The 20970-nt window shown below is 41.9% G+C and overlaps 1 protein-coding gene and 1 pseudogene across 1 annotated transcript; one reads left to right on the top strand and one right to left on the bottom strand.

The window, feature by feature from the left end:
• Positions 1-5241: 5241 nt before the first annotated feature.
• LOC148033595 (uncharacterized) lies at positions 5242-8280 on the top strand (annotated as a pseudogene).
• Positions 8281-11172: 2892 nt separating this feature from the next.
• Positions 11173-14353, bottom strand: LOC148033594 (uncharacterized). The gene is made up of 2 exons (XM_087682334.1): positions 12291-14353; positions 11173-12062 (listed from the first exon to the last, which is right to left on the bottom strand). Exons 1-2 carry the CDS (start codon positions 13202-13204, stop codon positions 11939-11941), a joined length of 1038 nt encoding a protein of 345 aa, XP_087538460.1. The 5' UTR covers positions 13205-14353; the 3' UTR covers positions 11173-11938.
• Positions 14354-20970: the final 6617 nt, after the last annotated feature.

Raw genomic sequence — 20970 nt, 5'->3', positions numbered from 1 at the left:
TTTACCTTTAGGCAAAGGTACCAAAGGTACCAATTCCCATGTAGCATTTTCTTCCAAGGCATCCATTTCTTCATCCATGGCTTTCTCCCATTTTTCTTTTCCCATGGCTTCCTCAAAAGAAGTGGATTCTGGTTCCTGTATCATTTTAACCATATATGCATAGTGAATGGCTGTAAATCCATCATATTTCAGCCTATCCACAGGATACCTAGCTCTCGTAGACTTGCGCAAAGTAGGTTCACTCCCAGGTGCTCTCAAAACATCCCTGGTCTTCCTTACTCCAGGTGTAACAATAGAAGGAATACCCAACTCATCATCAATGCTCTGTTCTGAGCCACTGGATTCACCATCCACATAAGAGTAACCTGCATTCACATCAAACATGGGCTGATCAACCTTCTCTTTTCCTTTTCGTGATACCTGCATACCACTATCTGCATTACTTTGAGAAGATTCTTCTGATCTCAATCTGCCTGTCCATGGCGAAGAATGTGAACCACTACTAGAGGACGCTCCAGGTCCACTAATATTTTGTGACTGCTGTTGTGAATTTTGTGCAGCATTACCATTTTGTGCATCTACATCATCAATCACATTTACTGGTTTATACCAGCTACTCATCTCATCAAAAACAACATCTCTGCTCACTGTAAACTTACGAGTAGAAGGGTTATAGCATCTATACCCTTTTTGCTGCAGAGAGTAACCAATAAAGATGCACTTCTCAGCTTTTGGATCCAACTTGGATCTCAACTCATCTGGCACATGTACATAGGCAATGCAACCAAAAATTTTCAAATGAGAAATAACTGGTTTCCTACCAGTATACCTCTCCTCTAGAGTCATTCCATGTATTGCTACAGTGGGAGTCCTGTTCATTATGTAGATTGCTGTAGCAACTGCTTCAGCCCAATAAAAATCTGGCAAGTCTTTTTCATTAAGCATGGCACGAGATACCTCTCCAATATGCCTGTTTTTTCTTTCTGCAATTCCATTTTGTTGTGGGGTATGACTGCATGAATATTGTTGCTTTATGCCATGCTCCTGCAGGAACCTTGCAAACTCATTTGAGAGATACTCTCCCCCTCCATCTGACCTTAGGCATTTTATCTGCAAGCCTGTTTCTTTTTCAACCATAGCTTTAAGAGTTTTGAAATGCCCAAAAACTTCACTTTTCTTTTTCATAAAATACACCCAAACTTTTCTGCTATAGTCATCAATAAAACTGACAAAATAATGACAGCCTCCAAGAGATGCAGCTTTAGTTGTCCACACATCAGAGTGGATTAATTCCAATGGCTTCTTACTCTCTTGAACATGTCTAGGAAATGGTTTCCTTGCCTGTTTTCCAAATTGACAGGCTTCACATACCTTATGCATTTCTGCAACCTTGAATTTCGGCAAACCTGCAACAATATTTTGGGCCTGCATTGATTTAAGTCGCTGTACATTAACATGACCAATGCGTTTATGCCAGATATCAATATCTGCAACTACACCGGTCCCATGTGCAAACATTGCTGCACTCAATTCAGACATGTCTGCATCCAATGTAAACATTCTGCCCTTCTTCTTTCCTTTTGCTATCAAGCGACCTTTATTTTTCATATCCTCAACAAAGCATCCATGAGGATTAAATCTGACCTGCAAGCCGTGCTCAACCATTTGACCAACAGAAACCAGATTCTTGGTGATATTCAGGACATGAAATACATCGGACAGGTATTTCTTTTTCCCATCCTGCATAGACAAAGGAAATTTTCCAATCTGCACAATAGGATGTGCAGTATCATCACCAGTCTCCACAAATCCTGGTTTTTTCATTTTCCTTGCATCCTCCATCCATTCTGCATGACCTGTCATATGGTTTGATGCACTTGAGTCAATATACCATACATCGTTGCTTTCTTCTGCACTTATCACAGAATTGTTCATGTGCTGTACCATAAACATATGCTCATTTCTGTCATCACCCTGTCTACTAGAGGATGCATAATTTCCTTGTTGCAGTTTTCCATTCATGATGTCATTCTGCTTTTTATAGCAGTCTTTAGCCATATAACCCATTTTACCACAATAGTAGCATTCAACATTACTGTTTGCATTTTGGCCTCTTTGCCATCCACCACGACCTCTTTGGCTCCCCTTGCCTCTAGAGTTACCACGTCCTCCTCCATAGGACTGGTTTTCTTGAGTTTGCTGCATATTCTGATTTCTACCACGGCCTCCATATCGGCCTCCTCTACCTCTGCCTTTACCTCTTCCAGCATTTAAGTAGAAGACAACTTCTTTTGAAGTTCCTCCTGAAGAAGATGTACCACCATTTCTTTGCTCCTCAGAAATTAGAAGAGCAATCAGCTCCTCAAAATCAGGAAATCTTTCACGAACTGAAATGGATGTCCGAAACTGTGTATAATCCTTTCCTAGACCATTCAAGGTCACAGTAACTAAATCATCATCTTCCACTGGTGACCCAATGGAAGCAAGTGCATCTGCAATCTTCTTCACCTTCATGTGGTAGTCGTTGATGCTCATATTTTCTCTTTGCACATTGTGCAACTCTTGCTTGAGCTGCATTTTCCTGGCTTGTGTATTTGTGCTATACATTTTTGACAAAGTATCCCATGCCTCCTTTGGCGTACTTGCATCCTGAATATGCACAATCATAGAGTCTGAAATGCTGATAGACAGCCAATACATAACTTTCCTGGCTCTCTCATGCCATGCTTTAAATGCTTGCATTTGCTGTTGATTGGGAACATCAGGAAGAACTGGTTCTTCTTCATTTCCTGCAACAAATTCCCAATATCATTTTCCCATAAGGAAATTCGTCATTCTAAACTTCCATGCTTGGAAGTTGTTCTTGTCAAGCTTTTCAGTGACAATCTGTGAAAGAGAATCAGATGCCATTACAGAAGACTGCAAAAAATTCTATCACTGCAAAAACCACAGCTTCACCCTCACAAGGGAAAATCAGCAAAACTGGCGAAAGTGGTATTTGACCACACAGTCACTTCCTAGTGACGATTTTGCATCAACAGGCAACAGGGATGATTCTGTAACTCCCAATGTCTCTCTGCACAAGCATACAATGTAATTTTTATAGTAACTATTCACCGACCTGTAGAACAGTGGCTGCATAGCATAAAACTGGGCCTTTTCTTGAGTGCGTGCAGAAAACTTCCGCCTCCAAAACAGGCCCCGAAATGGCCTCAAATCAAAAAAACAAGGTCGCCAAGGGCTAAAGCCCACTCCCCTAGCATATATTGCCCTCTTGCTTCACCGCGAAGGGCATCTCAACCTGAGACAATACACTCCTGCACTTTTCGGCTGTGCTACCTGCAGAGATCTGCTCCCAAAACATAAAATGAAAGCAACACTGCTCCTCTTACCAGAACACCGTGAGCTTGGCTTGCTTTCTTGAGCTCCTTACCACGAACAAGGCTCTGATACCATGTCAAGATTGTGGGAGAGAAGGAAGGAGTCTCGCTTGAAGCTTTCTTGCTTGCACAATGGGGGAAGACACACAAGGGTGGAGGCTGAAAACAGTTTTCCTCTTCTTAGTTGTGTAAGCCAAAAGAACTCAAGTACAAAGAAATAGAAGAACCCTATATATGGGTCTCAAACCAAACTCAACTAACTAAGGTGGCATACTAACTGAGCCACGAACTAGAGTAGATAAGGATAGCTATCATGTAGCTATTATTCATGGGCGGTGTACCAACCGCGTCTGCAACTGACAAGTCGGTGACATAAATACACAACGGTCACCCTGGCGTATCACGAGTGGAGCTCGATATCTCAACAAGAGATAGGTACGAAAATTTAAAAAAAAAGACCTCAAATATATATAGTGAAGTGGTCCCAATATACAATATAGAATCATTATTAAATTATCATTTCATTACATCACAGTCAAGATGTCTAGCACTCACGACCAACATGGTGGTGATCGTGAGGCTTGGCTCAATCAACGTGTCCCTTGTCCATGCACGCAATGAAAATTAGCCATTCGTCGAAAACGTCATTTGTCCATAGAGCATGTACAATGGTATGGAGAGTTTTGAGTTGAGATAATCGACCAAGCAGTCTTGAATTACGAGATTGCGGTAAGTTCTCTCTCATTACTATATGACATGTAATTGATTTAAGAATAACAGTTTGGGGTTATCTTAGAAGTTAGCTCCTTAATGTCATTTACAAGGTTAGGGCTATGTCGATACATTGCAGTCTGCAGATCTCTTGCATCCAGTAAGATGGGTTTGTCCGCGCTCTATACAAATGCCGTTCGAGATAACTAACTGTCTCATAGAAGGTGATAACTCTCAACCCCCTTCTATGGGTGAGAATACTGGAGACATGGACGATCCTCCTGCTTTTTTGGAGCTCGAGTTAGAGGACATAATCGAATCATTGCTTCCGACGGACTCGGAATCCCAAGATCCTTTAATTGCGGAGGCTGCCATTCCATTGTATGCTAGGAGTCGAGTATCCCATTTGAAGACGCTTCTTGCATTGTTGAGCATACAAACAAAGTATGGATGGAGCGATGTGAGTGCGACAGAGCTATTCAGGTATATTATGATGTGTATGATTCTTTATTGAAAGCCATTAAAATGTGCTATATAGCACTCTAATAACGTGCTTCATTGCAATTTGTAGAACGTTGAAATCTTATATTTTGCCTATCCAAAACACGATGTCTGAGTCTCGTGATGATGCAAGACAAGTGCTGCAAAGCTAGGCATGGATTATAATTGCATTCATGCTTGCCCCAATGATTGTGTTCTCTTCTGGGGAGAGTTTGAATTGTTGGCCACATGTCCTAAGTGCGGTGTGGACAGGTATCGAAATGACTTGCAAGGACAGACTATTTCGGAGAAGGTTTTGAGACACTTTTCGCTGATACCGCGTGTTCGTCACATTTTTCGGACCAAGAGTTTTGCAAATTTTACTACATGCCATGCGGAAAATCGATCCACTGATGGTGTACAGCGTACACCAGCTGACTCAGAAGCATGGCATCACATTGACGAGACTTTCCCTGACTTTGCAAAGGAGGCGAGGAATCTACAATTCGGTCTTGCCATGGATGGGGTAAATCCTTTTGGTTTACGTTCCACCTCCTATAGTGTATGGCCCGTGGTCCTTGTTAACTACAATATACCGCCATGGCTTTCCACCAAGAAAGGACACCTTTTGCTCAGCTTGCTTGTGCCTAGACGATACAAAGTCAAGAATATGGATGTCTACCTCTCTCCACTGATTGATGAGCTAAAGGAGTTATGGGAGGGAATTGTAGTGGAGGACATGAGCAAACATATTGGTAGACGATCCGCAACTATAAGGGCAATTCTTATGTGGACCATGCATGACTTTCTAGGTTATGGAGAATGCTCTGGTAAAGCGTGTTTTCTTATTTTGCTAGTTTTCTTTGAGCGATGTTGGTATTATGACATGCCTCATTATACATGTGTGTTCTGCAGGGCTAGTCACATCAGGTTACCATGCATGTCCTCTGTGTGGACCAAGGTTGGATTCTCGTATGTCAAAATCTATGAAGAAGATGGTATTTGAGGGACATCGGGCTTTTTTGCCAGAGGGTCATGTCATGAGAGAAGGATTTCTTGGTCGCCCTCCTGCGAGAATGAACGCACTGAGCTGGTTTGATTGCAGGATGGTGGACCAAGACTTGCTTCCCAGTGGAATGCGACGCTTCTCAATTTTCTATGAGCTGACTTATTTGAAAAAACTGAAGATTAACCACCTTTTAGATCCCATGCGCATTTTTAAGAATGTGGATAGCTTGCTATGGGACCACCTCACTGGGCAGCGAGACACACTAGGAGTGAGTATGGATTTGAAAGCAGTGGGAAAGATGGAACCATATTGGCCTGTAAGTGGCGTCGACGGTCAAGTGCAATTGCCGCACGCTCCTTGGGTTTTTTCTGGCAATGAAGTGCAATGAGTAAAGGAAAACATCAAGTCCTTTCGCACGCCGATTGGCCTAATTCGTTCTCTCAAGACAGCATTCACAAAGGATGACCAACTGACAGGACTCAAATCCCATGATTGGCATAAGATGTGTCAGGTATGTACGGTATGAGGCTGCGCATGGCATGATTCTGCATATTAGATTTCAGAATCGCAGTTTGTTTATACACAATGTTAAGATTATGGTTTTCACAGTTTGTATTGCCGATCGCAATCGTGAGGTCTCTGACATGGGAGGTCCGAGTTGGTTCAGTTTGTCTCCCAAAGAGAAATTCACACATCATTGATTGAATCCACGAAATGCATGGCAGTAGAGACTGCTTGTCTTTTGGAGAAGTATCTTCCCACTAGTATGCTCACGATACAAACCCATCTTCTAGTGCATATTGTAGATGAATTGCAGGTTGCAGGTCTAGTCCATACTCGATGGATGTTTTTCCTTGAACGGTTCATGAAGACCTTAAAGGGATTTGTACGACAACGGGCTCGTCCTGAGGGTAGCATGGCTGAAGGTTGGTTAGTGTCGGAGGCCTTGGTGTACATTTCTGAGTGGTTGTCCACTCTAGACCGGGACAAAGGCTTGATATGGTCACTTAAGGAGGATGATCATCTGAATGGAGATGTCCTAGTGGGAAATGGAATAGAGAAGAAGATGGACGCATCCATGGAGTCCAAGGTGAACCGATTTTGTATGCTGCATAGTGCTATGATGGAGAAGTGGTTGCAACAGTATGAGGATGCTCACGCTGAGCGAGAGTCTGCAATATCTGACTTTCGACAGAGTACGCGGCAACGGCCCATTCGATATCCAAAGGGCTTAGAGGAGATGCCTCTACTCATATCCACTAGATGGCTATATGAGGCCCTAACCAGAGCATCTCAAGATGGAGAAACAATTACTGAAGAAGAGTGGGACTTCTCACGTGGATGCAATCCCAAGGTATGCAATTCCAAGAAATCACAATCTATACTGCAAATCGCAACTAATATACTTGTTCTTCTCCCAGTATAAGGTCCATAATGCAGCATGGTCACGTGGATGACATTTCAAAGTAGAGCACATCAACACGTTACACTCGACAATGGAGTGTGGAGTGATGGCAATGTTTGAGCAGGAAAGCCAACGACGTGCCATAGATCCAAACCGTGTAGTTGTAGAGATGGAGTATTTCGGATGTTTAGTATCCTTGCAGTGGACTATCGGAGTTTCTCCATTACCATATTTGATGTGCAATGGTTCAAGGTTACTCTCGAAGGAGCAGGTGCAAATATTTGGCGAGGGCCGCGAGTGGCTTTGTTGAGATTGACTCAACGAAGAAGTGGACCGATTTGAGTGATACATTTGTTTTGCCAAATCACTGTGAGCAGGTAAGTGTCCCTGATACTTGATGCGCTTTAGCAATCTCAAAGTGGACTTTTATACTAATCGTAATATGGATTAGGTCATTTTTTTCCCTAATCCGCAACAACCTCAATGGTGGTATGTCATTCCCATGACATCTAGGAGTATCCTAGTGTTTGCCAGAACCCCCGTACCGATCATAGAAGAGACACCTTTAATAGTGGCAATGACAGAAGGCATACAAGAAACTAGGATGAAATGCTTGGAGGACCAAGACATCTCACCTATGGAGATAGAGGATGGGTTTTTTGAAAATGAAGCAGAGTCCTCATTTTGTGGAGAATTTTATATAGACCTTCCGGTGTATACTGAGCTATGTCAAGATGAGATTGTGGAACCCTAAACAAAAGTGACTCGATCAAAACGTTCCTCCCACTACATCATGTCCAAATTTTGCAAATCGGTTAGGACAGTTTGTATGTTTTTGGAGTATCGTATTTTTTATTATCTAATTTTTATTATTATTTTAAAATGAAGTCTTGCAAATTAAGTCTTAGTTTTATTATGTCTTGTAATTCATTATCAGATTGACTTATTTTTCCTTGTATGTGCAGGTTTAGGATTTGGGCACGGACGGCAGGATGAGCCGGGATTTTATTGATGATGACATCGACGCGATGCTAGCGTGTTTCTCACCGGAGTAGCTAGCACGTGTCAGAGATAGAGCCGATGCATAGCTTTTCCGTTCCACCTCAGCACGATTGGCAGACTCTAGATGGTCCGATGCGTCAGTCTCCAGTAGACACAGTCGCAGGTCTCGCTTTGCTTCAGAGTCACGTGGTCGAGGAGGAGGTAGCTCTTGTTGTGGGGACGTGGATGCAGTCTCCCCCACTCGCACTGCCACCAGGGAGTCGACACCGTCTTTCACTGGCGATGGCGGGTAGACGTCTACTGCTCCCACTCCTTCAGGCACCCCACCGATCACTCCTACTCCTTTACGCACCCCACCGATCACTCCCACGGCCGACAAGAAGTACACGAAACCCACTCCTCCAGGTATGTATTTTCACATGAAGATCTTCGCAGTAGCACTTATCAATTCAAATTGTGTTTGACACATTTATATTAATGTCCTGAAAGTACCCGTTTGCAAGATCTTGCAGGTTACTCGTATCTCATAGATAAGGCCTCTCGCCATTTATACATGAATGATGATGAAAAAGCTATCATCTCTAGGATGCATGAGTTGTGCCAACAAGTATCTCGGCACAACATTACAGACAAGTGGAAGGAGATCCCAGATGCCAGCAAGGAGTCCATAATCGATACATTGTATCGAGAGTTCCCTCAGCCCTCTAGCAATGATAGATTTTCGAGAGGGTGGATGATCACGCATATACATGACTATCAATCGCATAGGCGGTTTGATGCACGCGAAGTAGTCAAGCAGGGCAAATTGAAGCCGGAGTGGCTGGATACAGAGGACTGGAGTAATCTCCAGGATGAGGCGACATCCACTCCAAACAAGTGGAAGCAGCAGAAGGATGCAACAAAGGCACGCTTGGACGCAGGATCGGTGCATCACCTTGGTAGCGGCGGCCACACAACATTCATGGCAGATTTTGTAAGTATTAATAGGGTAGAGTACTCTAATTTAATGATATCCATGTTGATGTATGTATTTCGAACATGAATCTCAAGTACGCTTTTTTTCAATGTTTGTGCGCCATAACAAGGTTTTATGAATCGCGACCCGACTGCACTGGAGGTGACATATAGGGAGAAGCATGGTTTGAGTGCCCTAATCGAGAAGCTCTACGCTCGCGAAGGACCAGTAAGTAGTAATAAATATCATTCCTAATTTGAGAAATCTATCATTATATGTCAGTTTGTATTTGGTACTCACAATTATATATGCATTTGTTGTTGCAGACTCCCTTCGATATGCCACTACAGCGATACGAGTTTTCTGATGCGGATGAGTCATAGAGAGCAGATTAGGTTACATAGGATTACTCCCCATCTTGTATTATGTATGGCATTATGGCATCTATCCTCCATATGTAATAGCAAAGTATATATGATTTGGACTTCTATCTTGTAGCATGACTCTTTATTTGCTTTGCCGCAGTAGCACTTCTCAATTTAAGTTCTGTTATTTTCTTTATCTGTGCTGTGCACATTTCTGTTAATTAATGTTATGAAAGTACTTGTTTGGAAAGTCTTGTAATTATTCGGGATCGATTGTCTAACTTCTTTGACAACAGGAATTGTCTCTTAGCCCTTTGTGGCTCTAACTGTGGTAGGGCTACATCTGCAGCTCTGCCACAAAAAAAATATATTCTTTGTAATCGTCGGTATCAGTGTCGGAAAAGTATTCTGCAATCGTCGATATTAGCGTCGGAAATTCACTGTAACCGTCATTATTTTCGTCGGTATTAGCGTCGGTATGTGCGTCGCTAAATAGCGATGCAAATAGCGACGGTTTTCTATTGACGCTAATACCGACGACAGGGACATTTTTTATATATAAAGAAAACGTCGTTATAGCATGTATATGTTGTAGTGCTTAGAAATCTGATATGTATTCTTAACAGTGATTTTGTTTAGGAGCGATAGTTAATGCACATATTATAGGTATTATTTTTCTTCTTAACTAATAGGATATGTGCACCAAAAGAGAAGTACTAGGCCCAATGAGTCCTTAGTTCAGCAGTTCCTCAACTTATGTTTGGATTTATTTTTGTTCAGTTTGATTGTGTCTATAAGGTGCTTTACATGGTGGTTGAGAACTTAGGACTAGATCAATTTTATAGTCTTCAGGATGTGTAGGTGGTAAAGCAGGTGGTAAATCAACAACAAAACAACTTGGAATTATTACAATTTTGCAAATCAATAATGGGCCACTTTAAGGCCATAACAAAGCCAATCCTTTGCATGTGCCTTGTACCCCCCACTTCCGCTTTCAATGGCATGATATTGTTGCAATTTGGTACCAAAAGGGATGTCTCATTTTTCATTTTAAAATATTTGCATCGTGTTTAATACATTTTACACAATGAAAAATTCTATAATAATTTTCATCTAGCATATGTTTCAAGGTGATTTATATAGATAACAATGGTTAGACCAAAGGGTACTACATGACTTTTGCACCTAGTATTCATTTTCATTGTGGCTACATCTTGTATTTAAGTGCAAGTCTAATCATGTCTATAATAGAGCAATGTTCTCCATATTTTTCTTCCAACATTTAATCTCGAAGGGCCAAGGCTTTGTGATTTGATCACCTTCAGCTAGATATTGGAATGCAACAATGAGTAAACCCCTTAGGGCTGGCTCGCAATAACGTTTTCAGCGTTATGTGGGATCTCAAACATTCAGGGTAACCTTGCAATCGTACCACAGACAGACGTGTGAACCGCTGCAAACCAAGCCTTAATTAAGAACGAAACCCCACTGCCCCAAAAGCCTCATGGTGGGACCGAGGGGTAAGTGGCGCCGCGGGAGTGGTGCGACCGGGCTCTTATAAAATCTAGGAACGTCAGGAGAACCTTTTGTAAGGCAAGCCATTGAGATCGCATCGCCTTCGGAAAACGGTGATCACATCACCTTGTTTAGAGATTATTTTTTATTAAGGGTCAATCACCAAGTTGCCCCGGCAACAAAAGGAAGCTCAAACTAGACAGTTCGGAGCATCATGCATGTTGTGGGCAATGGACGTCGAAAGATTCCATTTTCCCCAGAAAGGAAAACCAAACTCGCAAATAGATTTGGCGGCTCATATTTATTACAGAGAGCTCATTATTACGCGTACTTAATTTGGGTTCTGTACTTTAACCAAAAGAAAGCCTTCAGTGAGACGCTTCTAAGAATCTACTACGAATTACAGTTAAAACGCTTGGCAAATTGCAGTGAATTGCACCTCTCCTTTCTACATTTCTTCCTATCCCATTGTTATACAAAGCCAACAAATAAAGACGACAAGGTTGAATGCCAATAAATTGATCCTAAAGGTATTTACAGGTTTCCCCTGAGGGAAGCCTTGTTATTGGAATCGGGTGCCTTCTGTCTTCCAACCACCAATATAGTTGTATGTCGTAATTCATCGACAAATGAAACTACAGTCTACAAATATCTACTTCAAAGAAGTTCCTCAAACCAGATTACATCTGAGTAGAGACTTCTCCAATTATGTCAATGAATGTTCAGAAGTAGAATATCCTTAATCAATTGGCTACTTATTTGACCCTTTTCTCATCCTAATATAATATTTACAGCTTCTCTCAAAAAAAAAAACAAATAGTGGCTCGTTTGGTGGTGGGACAGTGGGATTCCCATCCATCCCCCTTTTCTTTTGTCTGCCTTCGATAATCTATGTTAAAAGTCTAGAAGTAAATGAATATGGACGTAGTATCTTAATTGGTTTGCTTTATCTAATAATTTGGAATGCCTTTAACAAAGTTGTTTTTGAACTCAGTATCAGCCTATGACAACAGATTCTTCATGATAACATAAAACTGACTGAAATGAGATGATAGGGATGTCCCCTCTTTCATGCGAAGGTCGTCTCCCCTTTTGAGAATGAGTTCTCCTTGGATGTTACCGATAGGGGTGGTGATTGTGGCGGTGTTTGTAAGTGAAGATGGAGTGGCCTTCTCTGTCACTTGAGAGCTCCGCCCTCTTCCTAGCAGGGCAGCCCTTTCTGGCACACTTCAGATAATCCCTAATGCAAACGAGGACATGTCCGATTAGCGGATTTTACAAGCGAAATTGCCATAAGATTTTTGATTATCCTACCTAAGATAATTAAGTGTGTGCGTTGCATGAAGAGATCACAATTTTCGGTTACCACTCAGGTTGATATTCTTCCATAAACATGAGTTAAATAATACCATCCTAATTTTACACTGCCTTTCACGGAATACCTCGTTTCGAATGAAAGAGCATTTACCTTGGGTGATCGTCTCTCTTTGACATAATCTTCTTTCGTCCATATTTACGCCAATGGTAGCCATCATGCAAGTTGAGCTTCTCTGTGTTAACAGATAATGTTACTGTGTATGCCCCACGATCATCATAAAGATTGATCTGTTCGGACATGGGTTCAATTAAATCACTGAGATCAGTCCATTCATATGCTGCTTCCTTTTCCACATAGCCATGCGTGACGTTTAAAGCAGCAGGAGAGCTCCCTCCTGGGAATGAGATTGCATGTTCCTGGTTGAAGCACTTGAGATAAGTATCCTGGTTACCATTGGGTAGCTCATGTGGACCTGTGATGTTGCTTATATTCTCCGACATGGTGGCAGGAAAGTGGGTGTCAGGATTCGACAATAGTGATGTTGCCTGAAGTAAACAGATGTCATCATCTTGGGTATAGGACTGACTGTCTGCGACAAGGGATTCCCTCTCGTAGCATGCAAGAAGCCCCTCAAATTGAAGTGATTCAAAAATCTTGTCCCTGATTTCTTCATCAGTATCAGTCATGTACAATACTTTATCATATTCCTGATCATCAGGAATGAACTCAGAGCTTGCTAAGAATGGAGATTGTGAAGTTGTATCAGGATGAAAGGGGGATTCCTCGAAGGGGGGAACGGAATATTCCAGCTCAAGGGCATCAGAGGTGGTAAAGAGTAGCGGAATACTGTGGATGTAGGGCGCCAGACATAAGGGATGATCTAACATTACATGACCATGGGCTGATGACGGTGGTGTTGGTGGTGATGATGATGGGGGGAGCAAAGAGGAGGAGGGGAACGGACAACGTGCGTTATTAATCTGGGTACTGTTGCTGCTTCCAAGCTCATGAGCAAAGGGACCAGCAGGAGGTGAGACTGGGGAGCTTTGTTGCTGTTGAGTCATTGTATCAAGATGTAGAAATTAGTTGTCAGGTAGTTGATCACAGAGCGATCAGTGCGGCTGGAATTAAGTCTGGTTGCCCAAATTATATACTGAATGATTCACAGAATAGACGAATTAATTGTCAGGTAGTTAATCACAGAGACTTGATCAGTGCGACGTTTGAGCTCTTGTCGACCCGGCCTCCGTCACCACCCCCGCCTCCAGCCAGCGGCCGACGGCCGTGCGCCTCTGTCTCAACAGGCAATCGCCAATCTTGGATTGTAATTAGCTCTGTCCTACTACTATTACGTCAAACAGTCCAGGCCCTATTGTGCGTGTGAACTCTAATTAGTTCTAACCGGCGCAGCGGTCAGTGCGGCTGCAGCTAGTAGAGCTGGTGCTGCTAGCTGATGCGTGCCGGCCTCTTCCACTCCAAAGATATTCACTTCTGATTAGCCCAGGGCTTCAAGGTTTACAGCAGGTTTACAAAGATATCTGAGTTCTTACACTGTCGACCCCAGCTGCACCACGCACACGCTGCTGTGTCCACCGCCGGTAGACGATGAGCTGCTGCTGCCCACTAGCACCACCTACCGTGCACCGATATTGAGCTGCCAATAATTACTAAGAATATGACAAGTGAGATCAGAACAGCTGTAGCGGCGGCCAATGCCACCCCCCAATACCACGACCCTTGCTGCACCACCACCAGGAGAACAAGCACCCCCACAAAATAGCTTTAATGATCAGAAGCTGGATTCTACGTGGAAAAACCAGTGGCACAGCTCAGCTCTGTGAAGAGGGAAGCTGCATAGACTAGCTTATTACTCAACTCACCCTCTCTGAAAGCTCTGTGAAGAGAGCAGCTGCATAGACTAGCTATTACTCAACTCACCCTCTCTGAAAGCTGATCCCTCAACTAGGAAACTCTTCTCACACCACTACCTGACCAACCCGATCAGGGCCTCTCAATGGCAACACCCTCAGAGTCCAAGTGACATGCTCTATGTTTAGTCAACTCACCGCCATGATCAAAACTGCTGAGGCTCACTATCAGTATAGAATGTTCTTCATAAAGCTCTTCAAAGGCAAAGTCCACTGAATGCCAACTAATTTGGCTGTTCAGCTTGGTAGATTTGGGGCAACAAATGATGGATACTGTATCGATGAGGGAATATACAACAAGCACTAGAGAATTTAAATAGGCAAATTTGTCAACATTATTTGTTGATGATGAAGGAACTAGCTATAGAGCCGCGGGGTGCCGGGCTCGTCACGGCGTCACCTGTTAAGTGACGCGCAGATGGTTGACAGTCGCCTAGAAGGTATACAAAAGCGGATTCCGGAATCCGCACGTGTTTTACAATACATCTGTATTCAGTTCAATGAATCCAATGGTTGAGTTTTCGGCCCCACACACCTTGACTCTCTACTAGTGGCGTTTACCTTAGGCTAGAAGCCTTTTAAAGGTCTCAATCACATGGACACGTGTCGATTGCCCGAACCCGACAAAATCACAGTCGCCGAGTGACGCGACGCCAACACATGCCTCGGCCCTCCACCCGGTCAGACAACGCCCCCGGGGCCCGCACGGCGCAACGCCTTGTCGTGCCGTCAAAATGAATGCATTGATCTTGCACCTCCTTCCTCGAGATATTTCGAGTTGCGTGTCAGCCGAGCAGGATCACTCGTGTGAATTGTGTGCCTCTAGGGCTCCCACCTTCACCTCCAAACTTGGTGGCCCAACCCCTATTTAATCACTAGATTCTACAATTGCCGAGCTTCCGCCATTCGTTCTTCTCACAATGTGCTTATTTATTTTACCATTATTTATGTAATCATTTATTATTGTAAAATTAATGCTATTTATTTATTAGCATTGCCCTTAAAAGCAAATGCTTGTACAATGGTGCGGTGACAAGATGGTGGACATTTTAAAAAAACACACATTTAACTTCAAAAGAAAGATAAGTAATTTTGGTATAAGCTTTCTAGGATCTTCTACATCATCTTTGTCGAGTCTAGCCCTCACAAGGTGACACATCATAGGTGGTGATCCAATCATGCCAATGATAGTAGAGGATGCAGGCCGAGCCCGCTACAACTTCCTTCTTGATCATCTACACCCTCCAGCTAGTGCAGCTTCCTCCTTATTCATCTACATCCTCCAACAATGTAGATGCACCACGGATGTCCATTGCATTGCACACCTTCACGCTTCCCTTCGACACCACCTCGAATCACACCCCATCCTTGATTCAAAACAACACTCTTTATCAATAGTGAAGTGGTGCGAAACTGTGTTGTAGATATGTATGGAAAATGAACCTCACTTGCATAAGCATGCCAGGTGTTTTATTCTCTTTCAATAAGAAATATAGTATCATGGACCGCTTTCATCATAGCATATGATGAACAGGGATTTGTAGTTGCCCCCCGGGTGCATCATATCTTCAGTTGACTCTTGCACTGCAATGAGTACTCTTGGATAACTCATCTTCGTCGGCTACATCAAATCAAGGGAACCCTAGCATTCCCTCCTCTTCAAGAAGATGTAGGAGGAAGGAGAGTACACACAACCCTAATGAGTTCACTAATGTGGCCCTACTCAATGTTTGCATGCTACTAAAGGACATAGAATAGAGAAAGGACAATCCTTGCATTCTCACATAATTGTTTGAGGATTAGAGTAAGATGTTGTTGGGGAGAGTGTGATTATGGGCAACACGTTGGTGGACATGCATGGAAAATGTACCTGCTTGTACAAACCAAGCATGTCCTTAGAGATTTTCATTGTGCAATGTTGTCTCATGGACAACGGTAATTGCATAATATATTGAACTTAGGTTTGGCGAACAAATGCTAGTACAATGCTTGAAAGAAATGCAGTTGGAAGGGGTTTGTGCAAATTTTGTGATTTTTGTCTATTGCTTGCAAGCTTGTGGCATTATGGGAGAACTAGACATAGGCCATGAATTAGACACCTTGTATTGCTCAAGAAGGATTTGAAATGACACTTTATTTGCAGTCAAGTGTTGAGAAACACTCTTGTGGATATGTATAGAAAATGTAGCTCACTTTTGCAAAAGCACGCCAAGTGCTTTACAATCTTCCAATACAATATGTAGTGTTGTGGAATGCTTTCAGCACATCATATGCTAAACAAGGGAACCCCATCATTCCCTCCACCTCTTTAACAAGATGCAGGAGGAAGGATAGTGCACGCAACCTAACACGGTCATAAATGTGGCCTTGCTCCATGCTTGCATCCTGCTGAAGTTGACATAAAGAAAGGCCAAGCGCTACATTCTGACATAATTGTTTGAGGACTAGAGCAAGATGTCAAGGATAAAGAAATTGTGCAATAGACATGTATGGAAAATGCAACTTGCTCATTGAAGCCTTGCACATCTTCAAAGATTTCCCATTGCGAGATGCTGTCTCATGGATAACAATAATTGCATAATATACTCAACTTGGGTTTGGAGAAACAATGTGTCAATGCTTGAAATAAATGCAGCCACAAGGGGTTGGTGCAAATTTTGTGACTGTTTCCTATTGATTGAAAGCTTATGGCATTATGGGAGAACTAGACATAGGCCATGAATAACATACTTGTATTGCTCTAAGAGGATTCAAAACGTCACTCTTTATTAGTAGAGTGAAGTGGTGAGAAACATTGTTTTGGATATGTATGCAAAATGTATCTCAAGAAGCCAAGTATGTCTTTAAAGATTTTCCATTGCAGATTGTTGTCTCATGGACAACACTAATTGCATAATATATTGAACTTGGGTTTGGAGAACAAGTATTGCAGTGCTTGAAGAAGGCAATGTAGTTGGAAGGCATTTGTCCAAATTTTGTGACATTTCTTTGCTGCTCAAAAGCTTGTGAAATTATGGGAGAACTAAACATAGGCCATGAATTACATAGTTGTATTGCTCAAAAAGGATTCAAAATGACACTCTTTATCAATGGTGAAGTGGTGAGAAACACACTAGTGGATATGTATGGAAAATGTAGCTCACTTATAGAAGCATGCCAAGTGTTTTACAATCTTTCAATAAGAAATGTATTGTTATGGACTGACTTCATCACAACATATATTGAACAAGGACTTGTTCTTGCTTGAGGTGCATCATCTATTCAACGGACTCTTGCATCACGACTAGTACTCTTGGACAACTCTCATCTCTTGCTACATCCAATCGAGGGAACCCCAGCATTGCCTCCACCTCTTGAAAAAGATGCAGGTGGAAGAACAATACAAGAAACCTAACATGGTAACTAATCTAGCCCTACTCAATGCTTGGCATACTAACATGGTCACTAATCTATATATGTATGCCTCCATGGATACTCAATGCTTGGCATACTCAATACTCTTGTGTATATGTATGGAAAATGTAGCTCACTTGCAAAAGCATGCCAAGTGTTCTAGACTCTTTCAATAAGTAATGTAGTGCCATGGACCACTTTCATCACAACATATACCAAACAAGGACTTGTGCTTGCCCCAACTGCACCATGTCTTCAACAGACTACATCTCTCATCTTTGGCTACATTGAATCAAGGGAACCCCAACATTCCCTCCATCTCTTCAAGAAGATGTAGGAGGAAAGAGAGTATGCACAACCTAAGAGGGTCACTAACTTGCCCCTACTCAATGTTTGCATGCTACTCAATGACATGGATAAATGGCAATCGTTGCATTCTGACATTATTCTTTGAAAACCAGAGCAAGATGCCATCGGGGTGAACGTAGTTTTATGGGAAACACATTGGTGGCCATGTATAGAAAATGCATCTTGCTTGTAGGAGCCCAAGAATTACTCAAAGCTTTTCCATTGCAAGATGATGTATCATGGACAATGCTAATTGTATAATATATTAAACTTGGGTTTGGAGAACAAGTGCTACAATGGTTGAAAGAAATGCAGCTCAAAGGGGTTTGCCCAAATTTTGTGACATGTTTTTGTTGCTTGAATCTTGTGGCATTATGGAAGAACTAGACATAGGCTATGCATTGCACACTTGTATTGCTCAACAAGGATTCACAAGAGCAATCTTTATTAATAGTGAAGTGGTTAGAAACACTCTTGTGGATATGTATAGAAAATGTAGCTCACTTGTAGAAGCATGCCAAATGTTTTATAATCTTTCATTAATAAATGTAGTTTCATGGACCACTTTCATCACAAGAGGTACTTGTGCTTGCCCAAGGTGCATCATGTCTTTAATGAACTCCTGTATTGCAATGATTATACTTAGATATCTCTCATCGATGGCTACATCATATCAAGGGAACCCTAGCATTCCCTCCACCTATTCAAGAAAATGCAGAAGGGATAGTACACGCAACCTAATAGGGTCACTGAGCTGGCCCTACTCAATGCTTGCATGCTATTGAAGGACATAAGGAAAGGCATATCACTACATTCTGATATAATTGTTTGTGGACTAGAGCAAGATATCATCGGGGAGAGTGCAATTGTGGGCAACCTGATGGTGGACATGTCTGGAAAATGCAACTTGCTCATAGATGCCTAGCATGTCTTCAATGATTGTAGGATGTTGTCTCATGGACATCACTAATTTCATAATATATTGAACTTGGGTTTGGATAAAAAGTGCTACAATGCTTGTAGAATTTGGTGACTTTTTTTGCTGCCTGAAAGCATGTGGCATTATGGGAGAGCTAGACATAGGCCATGAATTGCACACTTGTGTTACTCAAAGAGGATTCTAAATGGCACCCTCTATTAGCATTGAAGTGATGAGAAACACTCTTGTGGATATGTATAGAAAATGTAGCTCACTTGTAGAAGCATGCCAAGTGCTTTATAGTCTTTCAATAAGAAATATAATGTCATAGACCTTCATGATAGCATATATTGAACAAGGACTTGTGCTTGCCGGAGGTGCATCATGTCTTTAATAGACTCTAAATAGACATAGATAGACAGTGACATGACTTTCAATGTTCAGAGCTCGGATTGAAGAGTGAGACATAATGATAGCATAGGAAACAAGCATAGAAAGGTAATCAAGACTCAATCTCAAGTGGATTGCTGAAATCAAAGACACTACATCACTAAGGGACCAAACAATTGCAAGATAGTTCTATTAATTTTACATTTCAAAGTTATTTTCTATACAAAGCATTGAATGTTTCAAAAAGAGATTTTAATTTTTTTTAAGGGGTTTTTCTTCTCTTGTCACACCATCGCATCTTGTGGTTCTAAAGTACAATGTTCTTGCTTATTAAAAGTGGGACTTCTTCATACCTTATGTTTTTAGAATTAACAATGGCCCATAATTATCAACAATGTATACTCCATGTTTGGTGCGCAGATCGGATGCAGATAGCTCACGTGGTGAATCCCGGAAGGTCCCCAAGAACAAAGTACTCTACTTTTTAGCACAAAAACCCATGTAAAAGCAAGCATGACAAGAGGCAAGAGACAAATTGGGTTCAATCTCCCCCATGCCTTGTGTGAGCGCTTCACAAAGTATGTATTTTATGTATATTTCCAATCTTCATGCTCAATAATAGCCCAATTACAAAAATATGACAAGCTTTTAGCTTTTGAGTTTGCTTTCTACCAAAAATAGGAAAATAAAGCTAATGGACGGTGCCCATAGTGTCTGGTATGCCCAATCTCAATGTCCAAATAGAAATAACATATCCAGGCGCATAAGCGCATACAAAATAATAATAAATAATCGATGTCTCAATAGACATAACAAAATATAGGCGTGGCGCCTATCAAAATCTAGTCCAAGAGTCGAAAACCCGCTAGACTCCAATGCTTTCCTCCGCCACTGCTGCTATCTCTACACATCAACTGAAGCATTCACAATCGTTAGTAAAATAACACAATTAAACCGACAAAAGTGAATACCTAGCAGTCTTCAGCTACATAAATAAATCAACTGGTTAGAAATAAATCCTAACCTTAATTTATTACGAGTGCGCACTCTAAACTCATAAACGTTTATTAATTTAATATGCATTTTGCAGAATCACCCGCTATGGAATCACCCATGTACACACTAAATTAATGAAACGCCCGAAAAGGACAGGCGTCCCCATCAACTTCTCGCACAAAGAATCCTCTTTGTGTATGAGCCCCGGTCATCTAAGTTTACGGAATCCATCGTAAAACCTCACGAAATCCACCGTGGAATATGCCTCCTGGCATCATACCCCCGGTGGATTCCATAAACTTAGATGACCGGGGCTCATACACAAAGAGGATTCTTTGTGCGAGAAGTTGATGGGGACGCCTATCCTTTTCGGGCGTTTCATTAATTTAGTGTGTACATGGGTGATTCCATAGCGGGTGATTCCGCAAAATGCATATTAAATTAATAAACGTTTATGAGTTTAGAGTGCGCACTCGTAATAAATTAAGGTTAGGATTTATTTCTAACCAGTTGATTTATTTATGTAGCTGAAGACTGCTAGGTATTCACTTTTGTCGGTTTAATTGTGTTATTTTACTAACGATTGTGAATGCTTCAGTTGATGTGTAGAGATAGCAGCAGTGGCGGAGGAAAGCATTGGAGTCTAGCGGGTTTTCGACTCTTGGACTAGATTTTGATAGGCGCCACGCCTATATTTTGTTATGTTTATTGAGACATCGATTATTTATTATTATTTTGTATGCGCTTATGCGCCTGGATATGTTATTTCTATTTGGACATTGAGATTGGGCGTGCCAGACACTATGGGCACCGTCCATTAGCTTTATTTTCCTATTTTTGGTAGAAAGCAAACTCA

Source organism: Lygodium microphyllum, chromosome 7, assembly GCF_053477565.2.
Source record: "Lygodium microphyllum isolate KBCC chromosome 7, Lygodium_microphyllum_v1.1.10, whole genome shotgun sequence".
In the NCBI taxonomy this organism is placed as follows: Eukaryota; Viridiplantae; Streptophyta; class Polypodiopsida; order Schizaeales; family Lygodiaceae; genus Lygodium; species Lygodium microphyllum.
The sequence above is the reverse complement of the archived record's forward strand: the minus strand, read 5'-3'. Positions and strand labels throughout refer to the sequence as shown.

What these genes read in the sequence shown, in the direction of transcription:
- LOC148033594 (XM_087682334.1), bottom strand. Translation starts at nt 13,204, where the DNA reads ATGACTCAACAGCAACAAAGCTCCCCAGTCTCACCTCCTGCTGGTCCC. An exon ending in AAGAGAGACGATCACCCAAG is followed by an intron (nt 12,063 to 12,290) that starts GTAAATGCTCTT and finishes CGTTTGCATTAG; the next exon opens with GGATTATCTGAAGTGTGCCA.